Genomic DNA, 21,033 nt, shown 5'->3' with positions numbered 1-21,033 from the left:
TGTGATCTCTAATTTTTCAGATAGGACTGTTTTGTTATGGTCCACGAAAGAATTGACAATAAAAGAAAAAAGATCGCTACGTGTTAATATAGAATTCGATCATGCGACATTAATACGCTGGTCTCCTGATGGTAAAGCTTTTCTCATCCATAAAGCTGTAGCAAATACTATCGAAGTTTATAAAATTTCCAAGAAACCAGATGGTACCTTAGCCTCTGCAATTAAAGCTTTAGAATTTCCAAAGGTATGTATTAAATGTCTCTTTATTATATTATTTTTTATCCATAAATTTCATATTCTTTATTATTCATTTTTTAGCGGCATACAGAAGATGTTGTTGGCATGGATATTGCATGTACAGGAAAATATATTATTACATGTAGTAAAATGAACGATCTTATAGTATGGGACCTTAAAGGACAAGTTCTTGCAACTATAGAATTGCATCTTGGATCGATCTATCGAGCACGAATATCACCTTGTGGACGTTTCGTCGGTACATCCGGTAATTCTTTAGAATATTTTTTTATCTTAGCTCTAAAACTAACTAACACTTACTCCATGTCTCAATAATGATATTTTATTATTTAGGGTTCACTCCAGATTCAAACATATGGGAAGTAGTATTTAGCAAATCAGGAGAATTCAAACAAGTAGTAAAGGCTTTCGATCTTGCTGGTCACTCATCTGGAATACTTGATTTTACTTTCAGTGCTGATAGTAGTTGTGTGGCTACTGTATCAAAAGATGAAACTTATCATTTATACAATATAAAAGGTAATAAATTGAGGTATTCTTTTCGTAAATTATTTTTGTGTCAAATTTTGTTACATTCGCCAATTTATATGTATATAGTTGAATTTGAAAAAGGAGAGGATCCTCATATACTTCAAACTGGACCATGGGAAAGTACAACAACAGCTAATATTGCGTTATCTCCTAATAATGAAGTTTTAGCGATAGCTCATGGATCTTCGTTAAGTTTTTATTCTACAATTACTGGCTTGTTGGATACTACCATAGAAAATATTTTTCTGGGTATTTTTTCATTATAATATATAAATACTGCATTTTTTATATTTATATACATATAATATTACATTACAGGACCTATTACGAGCCTAGCTTTTGATAATGTGGGAGAATATATTTTAGTTGCTGGAGATAGACACATAAAAGTTTTCCGCAATGTTGCTGGTTATCGAGTGGCAATCGAATCTGCAAGACGTAAACTTACACAAAAGCAAACTTCAGCTACAAAGGAACGTTTGGAGAAACTTATTCAAAATAACAGAAAGTTTCTTCAAGCAATGGAAGAGAAGCATCCTTAATGAATTAAACATAAACTTTTTTTAAAGACAAATAATTTTAAAATTGCATTTTATGAATTGTTTGCAATATAATTTTCTAATGTATTTGAATAGATTCATATGTAAATTCATTTGTTCATAATAATAAATTAAAAACATTTGATACGTTTAAAGAACTTTATTGTTTTTGTAACGTAAATTACGTCATCTACGTAGAAGTTATAGTTTTGAATAATGCGGGAAGAAACCTATATGTGAACTTTTTTGACCTTGAGCAAATAAATATTTGTTTCTGACAACATCATTTCGTTTATTCATATTGACAGTGATAGATGTGGAGAACGTTATGCCAGCAACAGAAGAGGTTTGTCATTAATGAAAATATCATTTATATCACATTTTCTTATATAATACATACATTTTACAGCAACCAATTTCCCAAGCCGGATGGGATTTCATTACCGATTTAGGTACTTTACCAGAAGATGAAAATATTAGTATGTATGCATATGCTATTTCTGTATAAAAGCCTTAAATACTTTTTATCAAATAATAAAATAACAAAAAGCATTTTATAAATAATGTTTCTTTCTCAGTTATAGATTTTCTTTTACAAAGATTACAACGTGGTCAAATTTATACATGGGTTGGTTCACTACTCTTGACATTAAATCCTAATAATGAAGTATCAACATCTCATTTGTATAATTCTTCAGAATTTAATAAACATATTGATATATCTCATACTACATATGAAGCAAATCCTCACATATTTGCTGTTGCTGCTAAGGCACATTACAATCTCATCAAAGAACATGGACGAAATGCTCAGGTAGAACATTTAGAAGAGATAGATCATCATAAAAGATATTGATTTTCTTTTCAAACTTATCAGTATATCATATATTAAGGTAATTGTTATAAGTGGAGAAACTGGAACAGGAAAAACATTTAATGCTTGCAAGTGTCTAGAGTTTCTTAGTAATATTAACAAATGGTCAGTACAATTATCTCAAGGAGATTGTGCACACAATATTATGCTAAGAATTACAGACGCTTGTCGTTTGATATCTACTTTTACAACTGCCTGTACTGAAAAAAATGAAATAAGTTCAAGACATGGACAACTTGTAAAACTTCATTATAAAAGTGGAATTATTTCTGGTGCAACTATTAACTCGTTTCTCTTAGAAAGAAATAGAGTAACAAGAGGTTCAAGCAATTTTCAAATTTTTTATCAGGTTTGATTTATTACATATTCTTATGCAGCTGAAAGTATCTGTAAGAAATACTAAAAAAATATATTTCAGATGATATTTGGAATGTCACCTACAGAACTTGAAATTTTTAATTTATCTAAAGATAAATATTATGATATATTAAATGTTATAGATTGCGATAAGAAGAAATATTTTGAAGAAAGTTTCCAAGATACTCTGAACGCATTGGATATATTGGATTTCAAATCTGATCAAAAAAAGAACATTTTTCAAGTTCTTGCCTTATTGATTCATATGGGAAATATTAAATTTAGAGAAGATGGTGAAATATGTGCAATTGATTTTAGTAATAATAGTATGTTGCACTACTTATCCTATACATATAACACAAGAATGAAAAATTTTATGTAACCATATTTGTAGAATCAAAGGAAGCTCTAAAAAGTACTTGTGTTCTTAGTTCTTTAACTGAAGATACTATCATGGAATTACTTACTACTATTCTCATAAATCCACAAAGTACTTGGCGGAAACATACCTCGTATCATCGACACCTTGTTACTGTTGATGCGTGTCGCAACAGATTACATAGTATAATTAGATATATGTACGATCTTCTTTTTCATTGGATCTTAAATCATGCAAATAAAACTTTGTCTTTAAAACAACAATATTCACAATGGCTTGGTATGCTATAAAACTGAATTTTATATTGTAGTTTTATCAAATTATGTACATATATACGTATATATCCTTTTTAGGCATACTGGATATCTTTGGTTTCGAATCGTTTACTAAAAACGGAATAGAACAACTTTGTGTAAATTATGCTAATGAGAAAATGCAACAATATTACATAGAAACTTGTGTGGAAAATAATCGTAATGATTTACAAGAGGAAGGTTTTATTAAAATTTGCAATCCTTCACATACTATCAATTTATACAAAGAACGTCTAAACGTTATTGAAGAAAATTTATTTTTGACTTTGAATGATGTCTGTAAAATATGTATATTTAACTGTATATAAAAGTTATCGTTGCAGTGACATTGTGGTTATTATATTACAGGCTTGTCAATCACCAGTAGTGATTGATATATTAACAATAATTCAATCAGTATGTAAAAATTTACACAATGAACAAAAAAAATTTTTAAGTGAGAAAGAAGGAAACTTCATTATAGAACATTACTCTGGTCCTGTTACATATTCTATAGAAGATTTACTGTCTAAAAATACTGATAAGGTATTAAATATATTTTACGATTCAGAATAAAAATTATTAATAATTTTAAAAATTTGTTATAGGTTCCAAATGAAATATCTTTAATTTTCAGTACAAGTAAGAATAAATTTCTTCGTTCCTTAATCAATTTTGGAGAGGAACAATATTTGCATATTGTAAAGGGATCTATTACAAAAAAAACTATGTTAGCTAAATTAAAATATAATATGGATACACTTATTAAGGAACTTAGAAAATGTGACTTGCATTACGTACGATGTGTTAAACCAAAGTAATATATGTTTTTTTACAATTACTTTTCTATGATATCCTTGTATTTAATAATTAATTTTTTCAGCCGATCGATAAATAATGAATGGGATCGTAAAAACTTTCAAAAACAATTGGCATGTATTGGTATTTTTGATGCTTTACCTTTAGCTAAATGTAAATATCCTATTCGTTTGCGTCATCAAGATTTTTATGTTCGTTACTCCAGAAAGCCTATGGGTAGGTAGTGCAGATACTTGTTTATTTATTTAGGTATAGAAATGGAAATAATTTTTAACAGAAATGATTGATCTCGACAAATGTAAACTGATTCTGGAGTCAATTGTACCTAAGAAAGATCTACAAACACAGGTTCATTTTGGAAAGCAGTTGATATTTTTAACAGAGCCTATTTTTCTTAAATTAGAATCCTATAGAAGGAATTATCGTATAAAATATGCTAATAAAATAAAAACGTTTTGGATAAGGCATAGTAAGTATAACGTCTTACATATACTTTTTTGTTCTTTTCTCAAAATTCTTTTCACAGGACGTAAAATAATACCAGCTATCTCAAAATATTTGGGAACTAACTTTCCAATACAAAATATATACAACATAAACAAAGACAATACAGCTGTCAAAATTATGCTTGAAAGTGAATTGAAATCATCAAATTCTTTGGAGGAAGCTCCAATCGCTCAGAACAATAAGGAAACAAGTCATCTAAATCTTGTAATGGAAAATGAGGAAGATAAAAATAAGAACATAAATAAAAGTCCGAATGAAACTTATTCAGAAAATAAGAATGAAAATAAGAATAACTGGCCGGAGATGCTAAATATTTTTGGAAAAGTATATGTCCTTAAAAATTGGCCAAAAATAATTAACCTTAGATACCAACTCAGTGATATACAAACTAAGACTTACTTTGAAAATAATACTATAAAATTTATAAAAACGATCAATTCTGATTATTTTCCAAAACTTAAACATGGTAAAGACTTTCATATGTACAATGATATGGTAGATGATAATTATAATGACAATAACAATAATTTATTGAAACAGCGTTTAGCATTACATAGTTCTTTAATGAATATAGACTCTGTAAAGAATATCAATGAAAAAACATATTCTATGTATTGCGAGAAGGTTCGTATTTTTTATATCTTAGTATAATTTTAATGTACTAAAAATATATTGTTTTCAGGACAAAATTGTTACTATTGAAATAGATTCCTGTTTACTTTTCTATAAGAATCGAATTTTAAGTCGACGACAGCTTGCTGCAGTATGTATTTTAAAATTGTGATGATGTTGAAAAACAACACTGATGGTAAAAATATTTATTTCAGATACCGATAAGGATGCATACTCGGGCTACATGTTTGATTAATTCGCATATATTACCACGTAGTGTATTACCGCAAGGGTTACAAGACTGTCTTTAACAGAGAGAGTCCATCTTTTCGGTGAGGTCATGGCTTCAGTCTTTATCTTATTACTAATTTAATAAATATATGTTATAGTTTTCAGCAATATACAGAAGACATTGTTATAAAAGCGTACTACTATAGGTAGGGTCATAAATAACAAACCTTAAACTTTATGTATAAATGCGAAATAATGTTTTCTCCCTTTAACGAGAAAATATTACGATGTTTATATATGTATTTTGAAACCAAATGAAATGTTTTAAAAAATAATATTTGTTTGTATCAAAGGCTATTCGAATGTAAACATAAAATTATTATTTAAATCATACACACTGAGACATACAAATTTATAAATAACCGTATAATAGATTATAAATATCGAATGATCTCTTTCTTTTATCTTTAAGTACTAATAACCTTCGTGATGCTACTAGAGCAAGCGTAGCTTGTAGTTCACTTCTTAAAATCTGATAATTTGCTCTCAAACTAACACGCCTTAAATTACTAGATGGTACCGGTCGTCCACCAGCGAAGGCAAATCTAAAATTGTATTGCAATATAAAAAAATACATACGAAGATACTTACTCTATCTAATTGATAAATGTAATATAATCGCATACCTTATTTCTCGGCGTGGACCTCGTAATGTAGAATCAGGAAATGCTGTTTGTCGATCCCATAACAGCCGATTACTTATTACCGGCCTAACTTTAACATATTTTATTTTACTTTTGACAGTAATAGGAAGAGAAATAGGTTTTTTATAACCATTTATCGTGCTTTTATAACGAAATGGTAAATATGGTAGTAAAGAATCTCCATAATGTTCCATGAAGGCTTCAATATCTAAAGTATGAGCTTGTGATTTTATAAGAGCACAAATACTAAGCTATAATTGAAAGATACATTAGCAATGGAAAGAAATAATATAAGAAAATATATTTTAATGTTAGCTTACAGCTATCTTTTGCCACAGGATAGAACCAGGTAAGGCAAATTTTAAAACAGTATGCACTGAGAGTGGAGAGCCTATCTCTTGTTGGAAAAGCATCAAAGGCTGAATACTAGCTAGTAGCTCCATAACCAAAATGTTTTTCTTATTACCATTTATATCTACCTTTTCTTCCTTTAAGAGTACGTTCTCTAACATGGGGATATACCTTTGAACAATAAATATCGATTTTATAACAAGATAATCATTACTGAATAACGTCTAAGTGTATAATAATTTATTTACTTATCAGCAATAGATGGCCAACGAAGCATTAATTTTAGCGTGCAATCTTTAAAGAGTGCTTCAAGGTTTGGATTAATGAAACTCTGTCCTAAAAGTAATTCCAATAACAATTCAGTTAACTTATCAACCTGTAATAAAAAAATATTAGAGGTCTTAAAATATCTATTTATCCATAAATCAATTAGTATAATTCATATGATCTTACTGTAGAATATTACCGAAGTTAAGTGATATGGATAAACAGCTTCACTGTTGCTTGCAATTGCAATAATAAGTTGGCATGTTCTTGTTGATACTCTTGTATATTGCACATTATTCGAAATTATCATAGATCTAGCAATAGACATTAATTTATCAATTACTCCTTCGCCACTCAAATGAACATTAGTGGCACAATCATTAATTAGAACCTATAAATTGTGTATGTTATAATATCTATAACAAATCACATAGTTGAATTTATCATACCTGAAATGTTTTCTGAGATCCATTAAATAATGTTTTTAATGCGCGTTTTGCATAATTATTTCTTGCTTCTGTTAGTCTGGTATCACATATTTCCGATTCTGTTGAATGTGTTATTGATAAATTGTAAATAATGTTAGAATGTAATTAAATTAATAAATAAGTAAAGTATACCTTGAATGAAGGGTACACTAGTTTGTGATATGTTAAGTGGATCATTTACTTTTTGTACTAGATTAACAATACGTTCATTAGGAACAAAGACTTTTGCTTCTGTATGGTATTCTGGTAGAGATTCTGGTGCTCCTAATACTGGATCTACATCACATAAATTGGTAATCACAGCATTTACATCTGTAGACGTTAGGCGTTTTCTTTTGCTATGTTTTAATCTTGTTACACATTTCTAAAAATGAATTTCTATTAGCTTCATTCTAACGATAAATATGTATTATATATATATATATATATATATATATTTTTTTAAGAATAAATTTAATAAGAATTCTAGATATAATAATATATGTATAAAACTAATATACATGTAGAACTTCTCTCAGTCGATACGAGGCATCTTCTGCGAGTCTTTTTAATAAAGAATCTGGTAAAGGATGCATTCCCAGTTCTTCTCCAATTGCAGATATCCAGTCTGTACTAAGAACAGCATATCTCCTTGTATTATTATCGTTTGTATTGTTGCTGTTGCTATCTCCATTATTATTAACGAAAGGGTTACTATATCCTGAACTAGTTTGATTTGTTAACATCTCTTTCATGATTTGAGATTATACAAAATATAAATAAAATTTCATCTACAATGATTTTAAAACAATATGGCTGACGATAATGGAAATTGTATCATATATTATAATTTCTTTTAATTTTTTTACAAGATATATGTTTTAATAGCGTTTAATAAAAGGCAACAATGAATTAATTCAATATAAAAGAATCGATTTCCTTTATTAAATTTTATCAAAATCCTATTACAAACAAAACAATAAATGTAAATTTGTTACATATATATATGTTGTCAGACAGACGGATGTTATTTACACACAACATAGCAACTATAAAAGCTAAAAATTAAAATTTCGTCCTAAAGATGTCGCCATTACTCGCCAGAAGTTTTCTTCTTTTCTTGTCTATTTTACGAAATAATATATCGTCCATCATTGTCACGTGAAAGCTGACGCTTCATAAAATTTCGAGAGGCACGTCGACCAATCGGAAGTGTCGACAAAATTTACGCACAGAAATATCACTGACGTGTCCACGGAGCGGAGTCTACTTCAGAGGTTTATGATTATTCTCGATTTGTACATTAGCTGAAAAACAACAGCGTTCAACGAATTGTGTTTTATTACGGTATATTTGTAAAGCAACGAAATTATGGCTGCAGTATTGAACACATTTGTGAACTCTTTCACTAAGAAATTGTACGTATATCTTTTCTATTGAATATTTTTTGTCGAATTATGAACATTTTTATCGAGAAGATATTTTTCTCAGATTTACTTTTCTATAATTTTTACTTTAATATTTTGCTTCCTATTGATTTCTCATTATTATTACATTTATATCGCGATTTCTAAAATACAATGATTTACGATGATGTAACTAGGAAGTCGTTAAAGAAACGTTTCGTTTTGTAAAAACCGACGCTATCCTTTTTGCGACGCACCTTTGAATAAAATTATTTATCGTGATATGCGTTTTTCTCTTATCTGCGTTACTGGTATGTTGTGTGACCTTCAAACATGTATGTATATTCGAGAACTTCATTAATGTGAATATTTCATGCAGTGAAACTTTTTTTTGCGAGCATAGTATGTATGACGTGTTCCGAGTAAGTAAGTACATCGAGCGTGAATGCTTTGTAAAGTTATAATTATACTGTTCTTTATGAATCATCTTGAACCTTATCTATTTTCTCTTACATCTTTTATTCGTTTCTTAAATTTCATTTAAACTATTAATTTTAGCTATTGTTATAATCTTAATACCACACCCTATAACCTAAACCCAAAGTCTAAGACTATACTTGATGTATTTATAAAATTTTTCATTTTCCTTACAAAGGATTCCTAAATATGTAGAAAATGTGATAAAGATTTACGATTGCAGGGAACCCCCAGTTAGGCAACACTTGAAAAATGTTTATGGATGTCTGTCCATGTCTATGCTATCAGCTGCTGGAGGAGTTTACATTCACATGTTCACAGAGCTCTTGCGAGCCAATTTGTTAACAACCCTTGGTACATTGGGTCTGCTTTTTACTTTAATTAATACACCAGACAATGGAAAAAATCAAAAGTTACGACTTAGCTATCTCCTGGGATTTGCATTCTTTTCTGGGCTTGGTCTGGGTCCTTTACTTCAATTTGTCATAAGCGTCAATCCAACTGTTATAGTAACTGCACTGATTGGTAAGTTATTGTTATTTGAATTTATCTTTGAAAATGTATCTATTATTATTATTACATATTGTGATATCATGTTATGGTTATTAGATTACCATTGAACTATATAAATTTTTAACATGATTATCTTTTCAGGAACAATTGTTATATTTGTATCATTCAGTATTTCCTCCCTTTTGGCTGAAAGAGGACGTTGGTTGTATCTTGGTGGTACCTTAATTAGCTTGCTGAATATTATGGTTTTGTTTTCATTTGTCAATCTATTTTTACGTTGGACCATTTTCTACCAAGCCTATTTATATATTGGACTGTTTTTAATGTGTGGTTTTGTTATTTATGATACACAATTGATTATTGAAAAATACCATATGGGTAGCAAAGATTTCATTCTACATTCTCTAGATCTATTTGTAGATTTCGTCAACATTTTCCGCCACCTCCTCATAATCCTTACACAGAAGGTAAAAATTAAAAACAATATATACAAATATTATTCTATATGTCGTCCTAATTCTTAACTGTTCTAATTCCATTTTGCAAAAAATATAATTAACCAATCCACATATATCTTACTGGTGCAAAGAATACAAATTTATGAAAATTCTACTTAGAAGCAACAAATATTCAATTCTTTTAAGTCCTGACTCATCACAATCATATTAATCTTCATAAATTTTGAACTCAGTTTTCTCAATAAACAAACTAATAGAGATAGAATAGTTAAGAACTAGAATAACGATGTACAATGTAAATTTTCTAGTATGTGATAAGTGTGGGTTGCTGTGATGAAATGAATGTGAACTAATACTTGTTATTCTTTAATTCCATTATAGGAAATGTTAAAAGATCAACGTAAACGCAGAGATTAAATGAGAGCAAAGGAAGGTGTAAGATATCATACCATTTAAGTAAATCCATGAACTAGACGTCTTCATCCTATCTATCCATATGTAAAACGTATATTTACTATGATAATATGAATTGAAATAATACAGCTTATTCATTACATCGGAAAATTTTGAGGCATACGTTCGCCATAAAAACGCAATGTATTTGTTTCAAATTACTTAGTTATCATTTCTTTTTCCAATTATTTATTAGATTTATATACATGTATACATAGACATAAATTTATTGTACTATATTTTTATCTTTCAATAAACAAAATTTCCCAGCGTTCCTAGTCTTTTTTTATGTCTAAATTATGATGGTATTTGTAAATACAAAAAATAATATAAGATTTAGTGTTAGAGAATTGAAGTCTTATTTATTAAAATGTAACTTTACACATATGACGATCATTTACATACGTATATAAAACACAAAAATTACACGTCACGCATCGATTGTTGTAAATATATAAAAAAATGTACGAGAAAACAAATCGATGATAATGAAGTGTAACACATGATTTGTGTTATGACAAATGTACATACATTAAGATTGTGTACAAATTGTGTACAATACGTCAATAAGTGATTTATTTATCAATCACTTTAAATTACATCTAGTAAGGGCGCTGACGATCCCTATCTCTGTCTCCTCGGCTGAAATGACAAGAAAAATTAATGACAATTTGTTATTTTCAATGATACATTTAGTACAACTAAATAATTATAGAAACCAACCCTCCACCGCCTCTCATTGGACCACCTCGTCCGCCTCTTCCGCCCCTATCTCCACCGCGGAAGCCTCCTCGGCCACCCCTATCTCCACCTCGACCACCCCTGTCACTTCTGAAGCCTCCTCGACCACCTCGATCGCCGCCACGATTTCCTCTTCCACCGCCACTACTACTACCAGCACCTTCTGGTTTTAGACTTTTGCAGAGGTTACACTGGTCCCTCCAAGCGAAGTTTGTATTACCACATTCTGGATTGGGACACCTGTTTAAACCGCATAAAACAAATTTATAAAATATTTAATTTATAGTAGACTATATATATTACATATATATATCATTATATAGATAAAGTGAAACAATACCTCCAATCTCCTCCACGACCACCTCCATCACGCCGATCATCACCACCGCCACCACCACCACCACCTCCACGATGATGATCATCTCTGTCACCGCCACCTCCGCGGCTCCCAAAACCACCACTTCCACGACCTCGACCACCTCCGCCACGACTTCCACCACTACGATTACCTTGCCAACTGCTCTTGTGCTGGGCAATTTGTACTTTTATAGTTCGACCTTTGAATTCTTTTCCATCAAACCAGTCTATCGCAGAACGCGCAGCATTCTGATCATCATAAGTCACAGTAGCTTCGCCTTTCGATTTACCAGTGTTTTTATCTTTGTACATCCACACTTTGGGTTTTCCTGTCCGCTTGTCATGCTGTACACATTGAAAGATATTAAGGTTAAATGTTTATTTACATAATATACTTTGTGATTACTATCATTATTTGTATATAGTGAAGTAACTTACCTTGATAATACCAATGGCTCCAAAGTGTTGACAAATTTCTTCTTCTGAAATTGAAGGATCCATACCAGATACAAAAATAGTATCTTCTTGTGTAACCATCCCATCGTTGCCACCACCACGGTCACCGTAGCCCCCTGTAATTTGATGGGAGTTAACATTTCATCTAGCATAGTACTCCTTGAAGTAAGGAATAATACTTGCAAATCTACTGTCCCTAAACCTACTCAAGTCTAAGCTAACAAGTGGAAAACTTTTGTATCGGGTTAAAAACAACTAATAACACAGTACACCTTGAAGGAATGAAATTTTGCAAACCATTTGGAATTTTAATCTAGTATGCTTTTTTTATATTATAAGAAAATCCCATATAAATACCTCTCCCTAATGTATCCACATTTCATATTTAAGATAATTTTAAAATGGTAAGTAAACTTAAGCACTATTTTAAGCAATTAAATACTTTGTTCCTCTTTCTTCTTGTAGTATTACCAATATATTTAGAAGTTATTACTTATTGTAACAATGAAAATGTAATAACTCTTACTTTCTTTAATGACCATTACCCACAAATTGCGTTTCCAAGTGAAAAGAAACTTCTTTTCTATTATTATACACCAAAAATTTTGTAATTTATGTATGTTTAAAAACATACAATTACTTTGACATTAGTTTTAGTTACAGGATACATAAATTTTGTCTTGCCTACTAATGAGTGATATCCCATGACAACACTTAAGCTTTCTTAATTTGTTCATTTATTACACCTCTATTATTTGATATACATATTATTATGTCTTCAATACCTTGTATAAAATTATCAATTCAAAGGCTTTTTTTTCTGTTCGACCCGTGCAGTAACAAAAGTATTAGTACTCATTGGCCTAACATTCTTAGTAGCATATAACAATATGTAGAGAACACAAGGTTGCAGCTTAACATACAAAAGGGCTGCAACATTATTTTTATTCTTACCATTTCCCTATATTGTATTTTTGGGAAGCCTTGATTAATTAGGGATAGGTAGATATCTAATTCACCAGCTGCCTTTTATATTTGCTTAATATTATCCTGAGTTATATTTTACAATATTAAGATATTGGAGTGTAAGCAGCACAAGTGCTGATTAAAGGTAAAGATTTTATACCTCTAAATGTTTCTTTTTATATAAAACAGCTCGTACATAAACATGGTCGTTTTTATACATACACAAATGAAACTTAATGTGCCAAGCGCATAGCGCATTTGTATTTCAGATTAGTACAATTAAATGTGTGTAACCTTTTAAATAAAAAATAACGTTACCTGCTCTTGTTATATATATTATAACATGTAGAAGCGCATAAAAAATTAACACATATTTACTGAAAAAGCAATTGGTGATCAACGCAGCCTTTATGATGCTGCAGTAAAAAATATCATCACGTATTTTTACACCTTTTTTAAAACTAGATTGCTAAATTCTGGCAAAGTGTTAATTACCAGAGAAAATGAATCCCTAACAATGTTGCATAGCAGCCCTTTCATATAATATGAGTAACCGAGTATTTAGATTTTAAATATTAGAGTGAAAGCTTGAATAGCACCAGACCAGTACAGACAGTCTGGTGCATTTACCTTTGTTATAACCACCACGGCCACCGCCACTGCTAAAACACAGAAGCAGATATACCAATGAGTTGACTCATGGACAGACTGATCGATCGATCGATGCATGGCGAATCAAATGCTGCTCGCCACCTCTCTTCTTGATGTACCTACTGTCTAAATGTCTGTGGTCACTATATTACTTAAAACTACAGATAAGTCCCGTATATCGTCATGTTAGTCCGTTACGTCCGGCATGCAAAAATCATGTTCTTTTTCTGCATAGTTGTTATTAATAACTTTGCGAGAAATAAAGTGGTCAAGACAATCCTGCGTAAGAGATTATCCTATTTGCGTCAAATGTACATGAATCTTCTATCTGAGTATTGACAGAGATTACTATGTATTAATTAATATTTGAAGCATATATATAATAAAATCAGTAGAGTAAAGATGAGAAAAAAAATTATGAATTATATTGGGTAAAGAACTGTGATGTTAGTACAACATTAATACCCTATTACGAAAAATAGACAAAATATATTAAAGAAACACCAATATATTTAATAAAACTCCAACTTATATAATAATACTATTTCTATTATATAAACTGCAATCTCTCTGTTATATGAAACTTTAAGCGTCTTTTGATTGTCTAGTCGATAACCCTAAGTAGTACTATTCAGACAACAGTGGCCCCAGTGGCAGTATAAACCGCTTTACAGGTATAATCAATACAAAACCATTATGTATACACATCATATTATCACTTAATGTAATATAAATCAGTATGTACCAGACATTATAACCATCTTACGTCATTTGTCATATACAACCTGTTTATACCTTTACCAGTTATACCTGTGTTAAACCTGTAGGCACACTTCAAACATATTAACGCCCAATGGGCATAAAGCCATTTGCAAAGAGACAACAAGTTTTCATTACTGTCATAAGAATTTCATTTCATACCTTGTAAACTTCAATGAATATATTTACCTCTTCATTGATTAATATTGTTGATATATAATTCAACTTTTTTTATTGGCCTTATATTTTTTCGCTTCATTATATACGTATATATAAATAATACAAGAAATAAACTTACTTGTAGCTACCGCCAGAGCGGTCACTGTATCCCCCGCGATCTCCATATCTACTGCCACCACCTCCTCCTTGACCTACATACATAAACATATATATATATATATATATAAAATAATGTTTTATATATATATATATAACAAATCATATCTTCAAAGTAAAAATTACATTACATTTAAATTAGTCATAATATTTAAAATACCTCCACCATAGCCTCCACCAGAACTATTACGATTATAGCCTCCGCTGCCTCCACCTCCATGACCATAACTGCCACTATAATTGCTACTGCTACCATTTCCAGAACCACCTCCGCTACCATAACTATTTGGGTAACTGTTTTGATTTTGTGATTGATTGTAGTCTTGGCCACCGCTGGAATTGTAACTGTTGTAACCGCTGCCATAATTGCTTCCACTACTTGGTGGTGGTTGACTATATTGATTGTAGCCACCACCACCACCACTGCTAGAAGGTGGTGGATACGAAGTATCCTGACCACCAGAAGGTGGTGGCTGACTGTACTGATTGTACCCCTGTTGTTGGTAATTCGAATACTCTAAGACACATAAAAAATATTAAGCATCATTAAAGAATTTGATAAAAAATTGTTTTATTAAACTTTAATCAATATGACGCGAAAAATTTAAATTAAAAATTATATTTCAAAGTTCAGATTTATTTTTATCATGTACCATTTCATTAAATTTTTTGATATTTGACATTTTTCTATTCGTAAATATGTGCTTTGAAACAAATGTAGTTTTTATTCCTATAACTTAAAAATATAATTATAATTATAGCATGAACGAAAATTTATTCATGATACTAGCGGTATAAATCATACTTCATTATGAACAAAAAATGCGCAGGATAATGCAAATTGTGATGAAATATTACAAAAATTTAGCTATTATACATAAGATATATATATATATATATATATATAATAAGAATGGCATTTAAATATCAAATTATACAAAATGGAGTAAAAAAGTAGGACGAGACGCTTGGAATGCCGATCGATAAGTTTACGCGAAAATGTACGAAGTCAGAAAATCAGAGTCGTTAAAATTTGTATCCTAGCCCATCATTTTACATAATTATATACAATTACATATATTTAAATATAGTTTCGAATAATAGTTTAATAACGCATTATAAATTAGATAAAATAGTAGAAGGAGCTTTAAACGTGGCAATATAACAAATTATAGTAGCACACACTATTCAAGAAATTTCTTATTGAAAAGTATTCTCCTAGGTTGATAAAAAATCAATTTTCCGCTATTGTAAAGAGAATTTAATGGTTTTAATATAAAAATTTGAGGTTTTTTTACTTACGAGTGTCCGTCATTGTGCCTTCCTCCAGCGATCAAATTGCTAGACGGTACAAAAAGCGCGTAATGGCGGGAATGAAGCGATTTTCCAACAACGAATCTGAACGGCCTTCGCTCAATGGTAGAACGGTAGAATTTAGCGTTTCACTACCGGATATTGGCTATACCAACCGAAAATCTTCTGTAATAGATGGCGTTGCTACTGAGTTGAATTTTAAACTGTTAGTTGACTATAGTAGTAATATTTACAAATTCTTTAAAATTATGTATTGTTATGTAGCAAATAATATTTAATTATCAATATGATATTTTGCAAAACTAATTTGCGAAAGATGTTTCACAAATAATTCTAATATTTTTCCAAAAAATTTCATAAGGGAAAGAAGATAAAGAATAGACATCTTTATATTTCATGATTTTTTTATTAATTTCGTATCATAATGCTACATATATCTTAAATTCTCAGTACAATGCATGATTTTAGTTTTGCCTTTGAACTTGATAGCATTTTAAGAATCATTATAAAAAACATATTTAATACAGTAACATTACTACTGTCTTCTTTATATAATATTATATATATTATATATATATAATATTTACATCAACAGTAATACACCAATATTTTCATACTACTAATTCGTCCATGTTTATACCTTATAATTTATTAATAAACTAAATTTATTAATATTTATAAGGATTTGCAATTTTTTATCAAAATTTTTTATTGCTGAAATTAAATTTTGCTTGTGAAAAATTAATAGACTCAATGAATCGAATAGTATATGTTGAAACATGTATGTCTCGTACCTATATATGTAAATATAAATACATCATTGATTCTATGGTACATACTAATAGTATACAATCTCCTAAGGAAAAAATTTTACATCTTTAAACACGGTAAAAGAAAGACTAAAGTTTTATTATCACAAATCAGATATATTTTGTAAAGCACGAATAATGGAAATCGATTTTATAGTATGTGTAACTTCATAATAATCGAAAAATTCCTTGATCAAAAATAATATGTTCATAACTTATATTCTATATGATAATTACCTATACACGTATGTTATTCTTAATGAGAAAGATAAATTTAATTGTTTCTACAAAAATTGTGATGTTAAATCAAATGTTAGATATAAACAGAAAAGGTGAAATTGAAGATCACGAGTTGGAATGCTGAGATGGTGTTAGACCACCACTATATTCAGGGCTGTGTTTTTGTTTTTTTCTCTTTTTCTCTTTCTTACGCTTTTTTCTAGCTTCTTTCTCTTCATCGTGTCGTTTTTGTTTTTTATGCTTTTTCTCATGGGTATCTGAACCGCCAATATCTGTTGCTGTTGCCTCTTGACCACTAGGTACTTCTCCTGGTTTATGTTTATGTTTTTTATGTTTATTTTTGTGTTTTCTTTGTGGAGCTTGATTAACATAACGATATTGCTCCGGTAGCTACAAAGATATATAAGCTTTTTATGCTTGTTACTTGAATATTTTAATTACTTAATTAACTTTTTTGTTATAATATAATTGCATTTACTTACAGGACCAGGATGTAAACGAAAACCAGCTAACTGAACACTGGTTAGTGGTATTAAATCTTTTCCTCCTATTGGAGGCTTTTCAATTACAGATCTTAATGAACTGAAATACAAAGTTATAATAATGATTATAGAGTATCTGAAATATATTGTCCAATATGATACATAAAAAATTATATCGATGTACCTATTATCCAAATGACCAGGTCTATCTATAATTCCAGGTAAATTTGGAAGAAATGACGAAAGTTGTTCTTTTAGTTTTTTCCCACTAAATTTACTATAAGAATGTTCTAGCCCATAATAGGTCATCAAATTTGTTGCCCCAGTGAGTTCACTTTCTCCTAGAAAATTTTAATAACAAATTATATATTTGTTTACGATTATAATTGTTATGATTTATAATTGTTTAAAACATATCGAAACAAAATGTTGATGTACCTGGGGGTTCCTTCATCAAGTAAAATGGTCCACTGTGTACAATGGAAGGATTTTTACCCAGGGAAATGGTTGTCTTAAGAGTCCCTGTTGAATCTTGACGTGAAACAACAGGGGATCGTGCACCCCTGGGTGATGACTTTGGTGAGTATTGCTCCACTTTGCTACGAAACTGATCGCCCATCATCATCCTTTAATTTTACTTCATGACAGCTTCACTATAATTAATAGGCCCTAGTAGAGAGCATTAATGATAGTTAAAACTTGCTTTGGTGAACCGATATATGTTTACACTGTGTACTAAAAGATTCAAACAACTGATTACTATCATAAAATGTACAATAGACACATACTACAAATCACATACTAAGTCTACAATATGTTTAATGTTCTTCTAATTTCCTTTAACTCAATTGTACAAAATACGTGTAATAACATTGCACGTTTAAATTATCACCGCAATCTACTCTTCCATAAACTAAATAAGACGCTAAGTGATAGTTTTATTAGCATCTTGTCTCATTACTTATTTGGTTTCTTACCATTGACTAAGGACAGAATAGACGTGATATCATATGAAACTACAAGACTCCATGTCTCATGTTCTGAAATACCGATCATGCAAAAAATTAGAAGTTTTAGAATTCTATCATATATATTATTTAGAACTTCATATTAAAATTTCGTTTCAATGTTCGATTATAAATGTGATTTTACTCTACATTGAATTGATAACGTCGAAAATTACATTCGAACGATATGATGGTCCTAAACCCCTGAAGTATGCAACACAAAAATGAATTGGGTGTTAAGTCTATTTTATTCCTAGTTTATGTTCTTATACAGTATGTATAGAACAGAATTATTATCATTTGTAATGAAGATCCGTATTTTTAGTTTTCAAAGAGAAAGTTAATCAAAGTTTTATATTATTACAATACTTAATTATGTATATACTGATGTAAACATTACAGATAAACTTATGTGTGCTAATTTGTCTAAATTCATCATTTCTCCAGGTATCCTTGCTAACCTTAATAAACTATTTCTCACACCTTCATTTATTATCGAAGCTCTGTTCTGTTCAAAAATTTTTTATTTTTTATTTTCATGATATAATACACCCGAAAACCTATACTCTGTATATAGTTGTTTCTAGATTAAGACATATACAGAGTATTTATGTATATAGATAAAAAACTATAAGCAAGGGAAACTTAATATAAATTACATGATCAAGAAATTCGACAAAATTAAAGTACTATATAATTAAAGTTTAGTAAAAAAAAATTATAAATTTATATGTTTTATTTGCACTTATTTTTTTCATTTTCGTATATCTTTTACTAAAAGAAATAATATCTTTTTATTCATGTCACTTTGATTCTTAAAGAAATATTTGAAGAGTATATGCATGTAAAACATTTTCTTTCGATATATTTTTTCAGTATGTTTCTGATTGGTATCTTTTCTTTTTCTATAATTGTGAAAAATAAAAAATGTATGTTATGTAATGTATGTTATGTAGTGCAAAATTTATTTCATATTTTACTCACATAAGTTTATTTAAATTACTGCTGTATATAAGTGAACCGTAGTAAGGTTATGTTTACATAATCATCTATAGATAAATTTAATCATTCATAAAATTCTTTATAAAATTGATGGTTAGTATCCTGTGTATTTTTAATGTTTCTGAAAGTAAATTTTGTATTAATTGTATACTATTAATATTACGATACATTAAAGTTACATCCATTGGTGTATAACCGGCTCTGTTTGTCCAATTTAGATTTGCTTATTTCTCAATAAGATAACTGTATAATCTCAAGATTTAAAACGTAATTTAAAAATTTTATATAAATATTTTATTTTCACAGTTACTAACGTAATCAATTTCAAATTTTTTGTCATAGCTGATATATACAACGACTTGTGTAAACCCATAAAATCTGTTGTATCTGCACTTTTTCGAAATAGAAAACCAAGTATTTCTATATCTTATACCTTCTATGTACACAAAATAGCTTTAAGAAGTAAACCTAATGAAATTTGATTTGATTTGGCATGAATGAAACAGTAGCCCTGCAAAGAAATTTGATTCCATCAATTTTATGAATACTTTTAAATCGAGTGTACTCATTTATCCCTAATTTACTCATTGTACTCATCTTCATATGACACTAGCATACAAAGGACTTTTATAAAAGACATAAATATTTATAAGTGCACCATTTCTTAATAATAGGGAAGCATTTTTAATATCCTTTCACAGAGTAGCATAATGCAAAGGACATCTACCTAAATTATGTTACGGCATTATTGTGAAATAACTTTTCAGTTGCATTTTTATATCTGAGAAAAGCAGCTTTATGAAGGGATGTTAATCCTGTATAGAAATATATACATATATAATACATATATATATATATATATATATATATATATGTAATTTCTCTTTATCCAATTTTAGATTATTAATTTAGATTAGTAGTGTATCTATCAATGCATAATCATAATGTAAATTTTAGAAAAAATAGAATAAGAAATATCTGGATAGTTTTTTTTGTAAAGTAATTGTCTAGCAAATTTATATCTATAATCAATATTTTTTATAATATGAAATATCAATTCGGTTTAACGATTAACTAACCATCTGTTGTTTCTGCTTCAATGTTAATGACTTAATGCAAAGCATTCGAATAAGTTCTGTGTCACCATGCTGAATCGCAATATCCAAACGAGTTAATCATGTCTTCTACAATTGACATCTGCATGCTAAATAAAACCATTTATAAAATCAATATTAGATGCATCTAATCGTACTCTTTATTAATTAAAATTGGTGGTTAAGAATTTTTATATTTGAGAGAGCGCTTATCTTGCCATGTGCACCTGATGAATGGTACAAACTAGTAATTATTTCTAACATTGTCGTTTATCGATTTTGGCGAACTTGCAGGATCGACTATTTCGATACGACGTCGTTTA

General features: G+C 29.4%; 6 protein-coding genes across 12 annotated transcripts in view; 3 read left to right on the top strand and 3 right to left on the bottom strand.

Annotated features, from left to right (window-relative positions):
* Nucleotides 1–1,607, top strand: part of LOC132906818 (transducin beta-like protein 2) — a 63,105-nt gene extending 61,498 nt beyond the window's left edge. Inside the window, exons 3-7 of the mRNA XM_060959362.1 lie at nucleotides 21–244; nucleotides 319–505; nucleotides 592–777; nucleotides 856–1,038; nucleotides 1,108–1,607. Coding sequence (XP_060815345.1) covers nucleotides 21–244; nucleotides 319–505; nucleotides 592–777; nucleotides 856–1,038; nucleotides 1,108–1,331 — 1,004 coding nt within the window. The 3' untranslated portion in view covers nucleotides 1,332–1,607. The remainder of the gene's footprint in view (nucleotides 1–20; nucleotides 245–318; nucleotides 506–591; nucleotides 778–855; nucleotides 1,039–1,107) is intronic.
* Nucleotides 1,592–5,735, top strand: LOC132906815 (unconventional myosin-XIX-like). 4 transcript variants are annotated; one of them, XM_060959351.1, is made up of 14 exons: nucleotides 1,592–1,674; nucleotides 1,738–1,807; nucleotides 1,907–2,142; nucleotides 2,222–2,551; nucleotides 2,621–2,885; nucleotides 2,954–3,217; nucleotides 3,292–3,527; nucleotides 3,601–3,777; nucleotides 3,840–4,048; nucleotides 4,115–4,266; nucleotides 4,328–4,519; nucleotides 4,577–5,181; nucleotides 5,240–5,320; nucleotides 5,385–5,735. In XM_060959351.1, exons 1-14 carry the CDS (start codon nucleotides 1,657–1,659, stop codon nucleotides 5,478–5,480), a joined length of 2,931 nt encoding a protein of 976 aa, XP_060815334.1. In that variant the 5' UTR covers nucleotides 1,592–1,656; the 3' UTR covers nucleotides 5,481–5,735. The 4 variants fall into 4 exon arrangements, with proteins under 4 accessions (XP_060815334.1, XP_060815333.1, XP_060815335.1 ...); XM_060959350.1 differs by having other exon boundaries at nucleotides 4,328–5,181; nucleotides 5,385–5,501; nucleotides 5,559–5,735; XM_060959352.1 differs by lacking the exon at nucleotides 4,328–4,519.
* Nucleotides 5,361–8,270, bottom strand: LOC132906825 (uncharacterized). Its single transcript, XM_060959377.1, has 8 exons — nucleotides 7,711–8,270; nucleotides 7,343–7,574; nucleotides 7,172–7,269; nucleotides 6,922–7,113; nucleotides 6,704–6,831; nucleotides 6,425–6,626; nucleotides 6,087–6,355; nucleotides 5,361–6,005 (listed from the first exon to the last, which is right to left on the bottom strand). Exons 1-8 carry the CDS (start codon nucleotides 7,942–7,944, stop codon nucleotides 5,813–5,815), a joined length of 1,548 nt encoding a protein of 515 aa, XP_060815360.1. The 5' UTR covers nucleotides 7,945–8,270; the 3' UTR covers nucleotides 5,361–5,812.
* A 138-nt stretch (nucleotides 8,271–8,408) lies between these two features.
* LOC132906833 (probable Bax inhibitor 1) lies at nucleotides 8,409–10,769 on the top strand. Its single transcript, XM_060959388.1, has 4 exons — nucleotides 8,409–8,607; nucleotides 9,296–9,597; nucleotides 9,727–10,052; nucleotides 10,425–10,769. Exons 1-4 carry the CDS (start codon nucleotides 8,561–8,563, stop codon nucleotides 10,458–10,460), a joined length of 711 nt encoding a protein of 236 aa, XP_060815371.1. The 5' UTR covers nucleotides 8,409–8,560; the 3' UTR covers nucleotides 10,461–10,769.
* A 62-nt stretch (nucleotides 10,770–10,831) lies between these two features.
* Nucleotides 10,832–16,217, bottom strand: LOC132906828 (RNA-binding protein cabeza-like). Of its 3 annotated transcripts, none has more exons than XM_060959383.1 (8): nucleotides 16,065–16,217; nucleotides 14,923–15,279; nucleotides 14,725–14,797; nucleotides 13,647–13,675; nucleotides 12,033–12,166; nucleotides 11,578–11,939; nucleotides 11,220–11,477; nucleotides 10,832–11,138 (listed from the first exon to the last, which is right to left on the bottom strand). In XM_060959383.1, the coding sequence occupies exons 1-8, from the start codon at nucleotides 16,075–16,077 to the stop codon at nucleotides 11,099–11,101; spliced, it is 1,266 nt and encodes a 421-aa protein (XP_060815366.1). In that variant the 5' UTR covers nucleotides 16,078–16,217; the 3' UTR covers nucleotides 10,832–11,098. The 3 variants fall into 3 exon arrangements, with proteins under 3 accessions (XP_060815366.1, XP_060815365.1, XP_060815367.1); XM_060959382.1 differs by having other exon boundaries at nucleotides 13,647–13,678; nucleotides 16,065–16,216; XM_060959384.1 differs by lacking the exons at nucleotides 13,647–13,675; nucleotides 16,065–16,217 and having other exon boundaries at nucleotides 14,923–15,272.
* Nucleotides 16,218–16,462: 245 nt separating this feature from the next.
* On the bottom strand, nucleotides 16,463–18,578 carry LOC132907515 (mediator of RNA polymerase II transcription subunit 19). 2 transcript variants are annotated; one of them, XM_060960684.1, is made up of 5 exons: nucleotides 18,410–18,578; nucleotides 18,046–18,276; nucleotides 17,792–17,948; nucleotides 17,608–17,707; nucleotides 16,463–17,515 (listed from the first exon to the last, which is right to left on the bottom strand). In XM_060960684.1, exons 2-5 carry the CDS (start codon nucleotides 18,230–18,232, stop codon nucleotides 17,231–17,233), a joined length of 729 nt encoding a protein of 242 aa, XP_060816667.1. In that variant the 5' UTR covers nucleotides 18,233–18,276; nucleotides 18,410–18,578; the 3' UTR covers nucleotides 16,463–17,230. The 2 variants fall into 2 exon arrangements, with proteins under 2 accessions (XP_060816667.1, XP_060816666.1); XM_060960683.1 differs by having other exon boundaries at nucleotides 18,046–18,578.
* Nucleotides 18,579–21,033: the final 2,455 nt, after the last annotated feature.

This window comes from Bombus pascuorum, chromosome 5, assembly GCF_905332965.1.
Source record: "Bombus pascuorum chromosome 5, iyBomPasc1.1, whole genome shotgun sequence".
NCBI classification, from domain to species: Eukaryota; Metazoa; Arthropoda; class Insecta; order Hymenoptera; family Apidae; genus Bombus; species Bombus pascuorum.
Note: the sequence above shows the minus strand (reverse complement) of the source record. Positions and strands in the feature narration are given on the sequence as shown.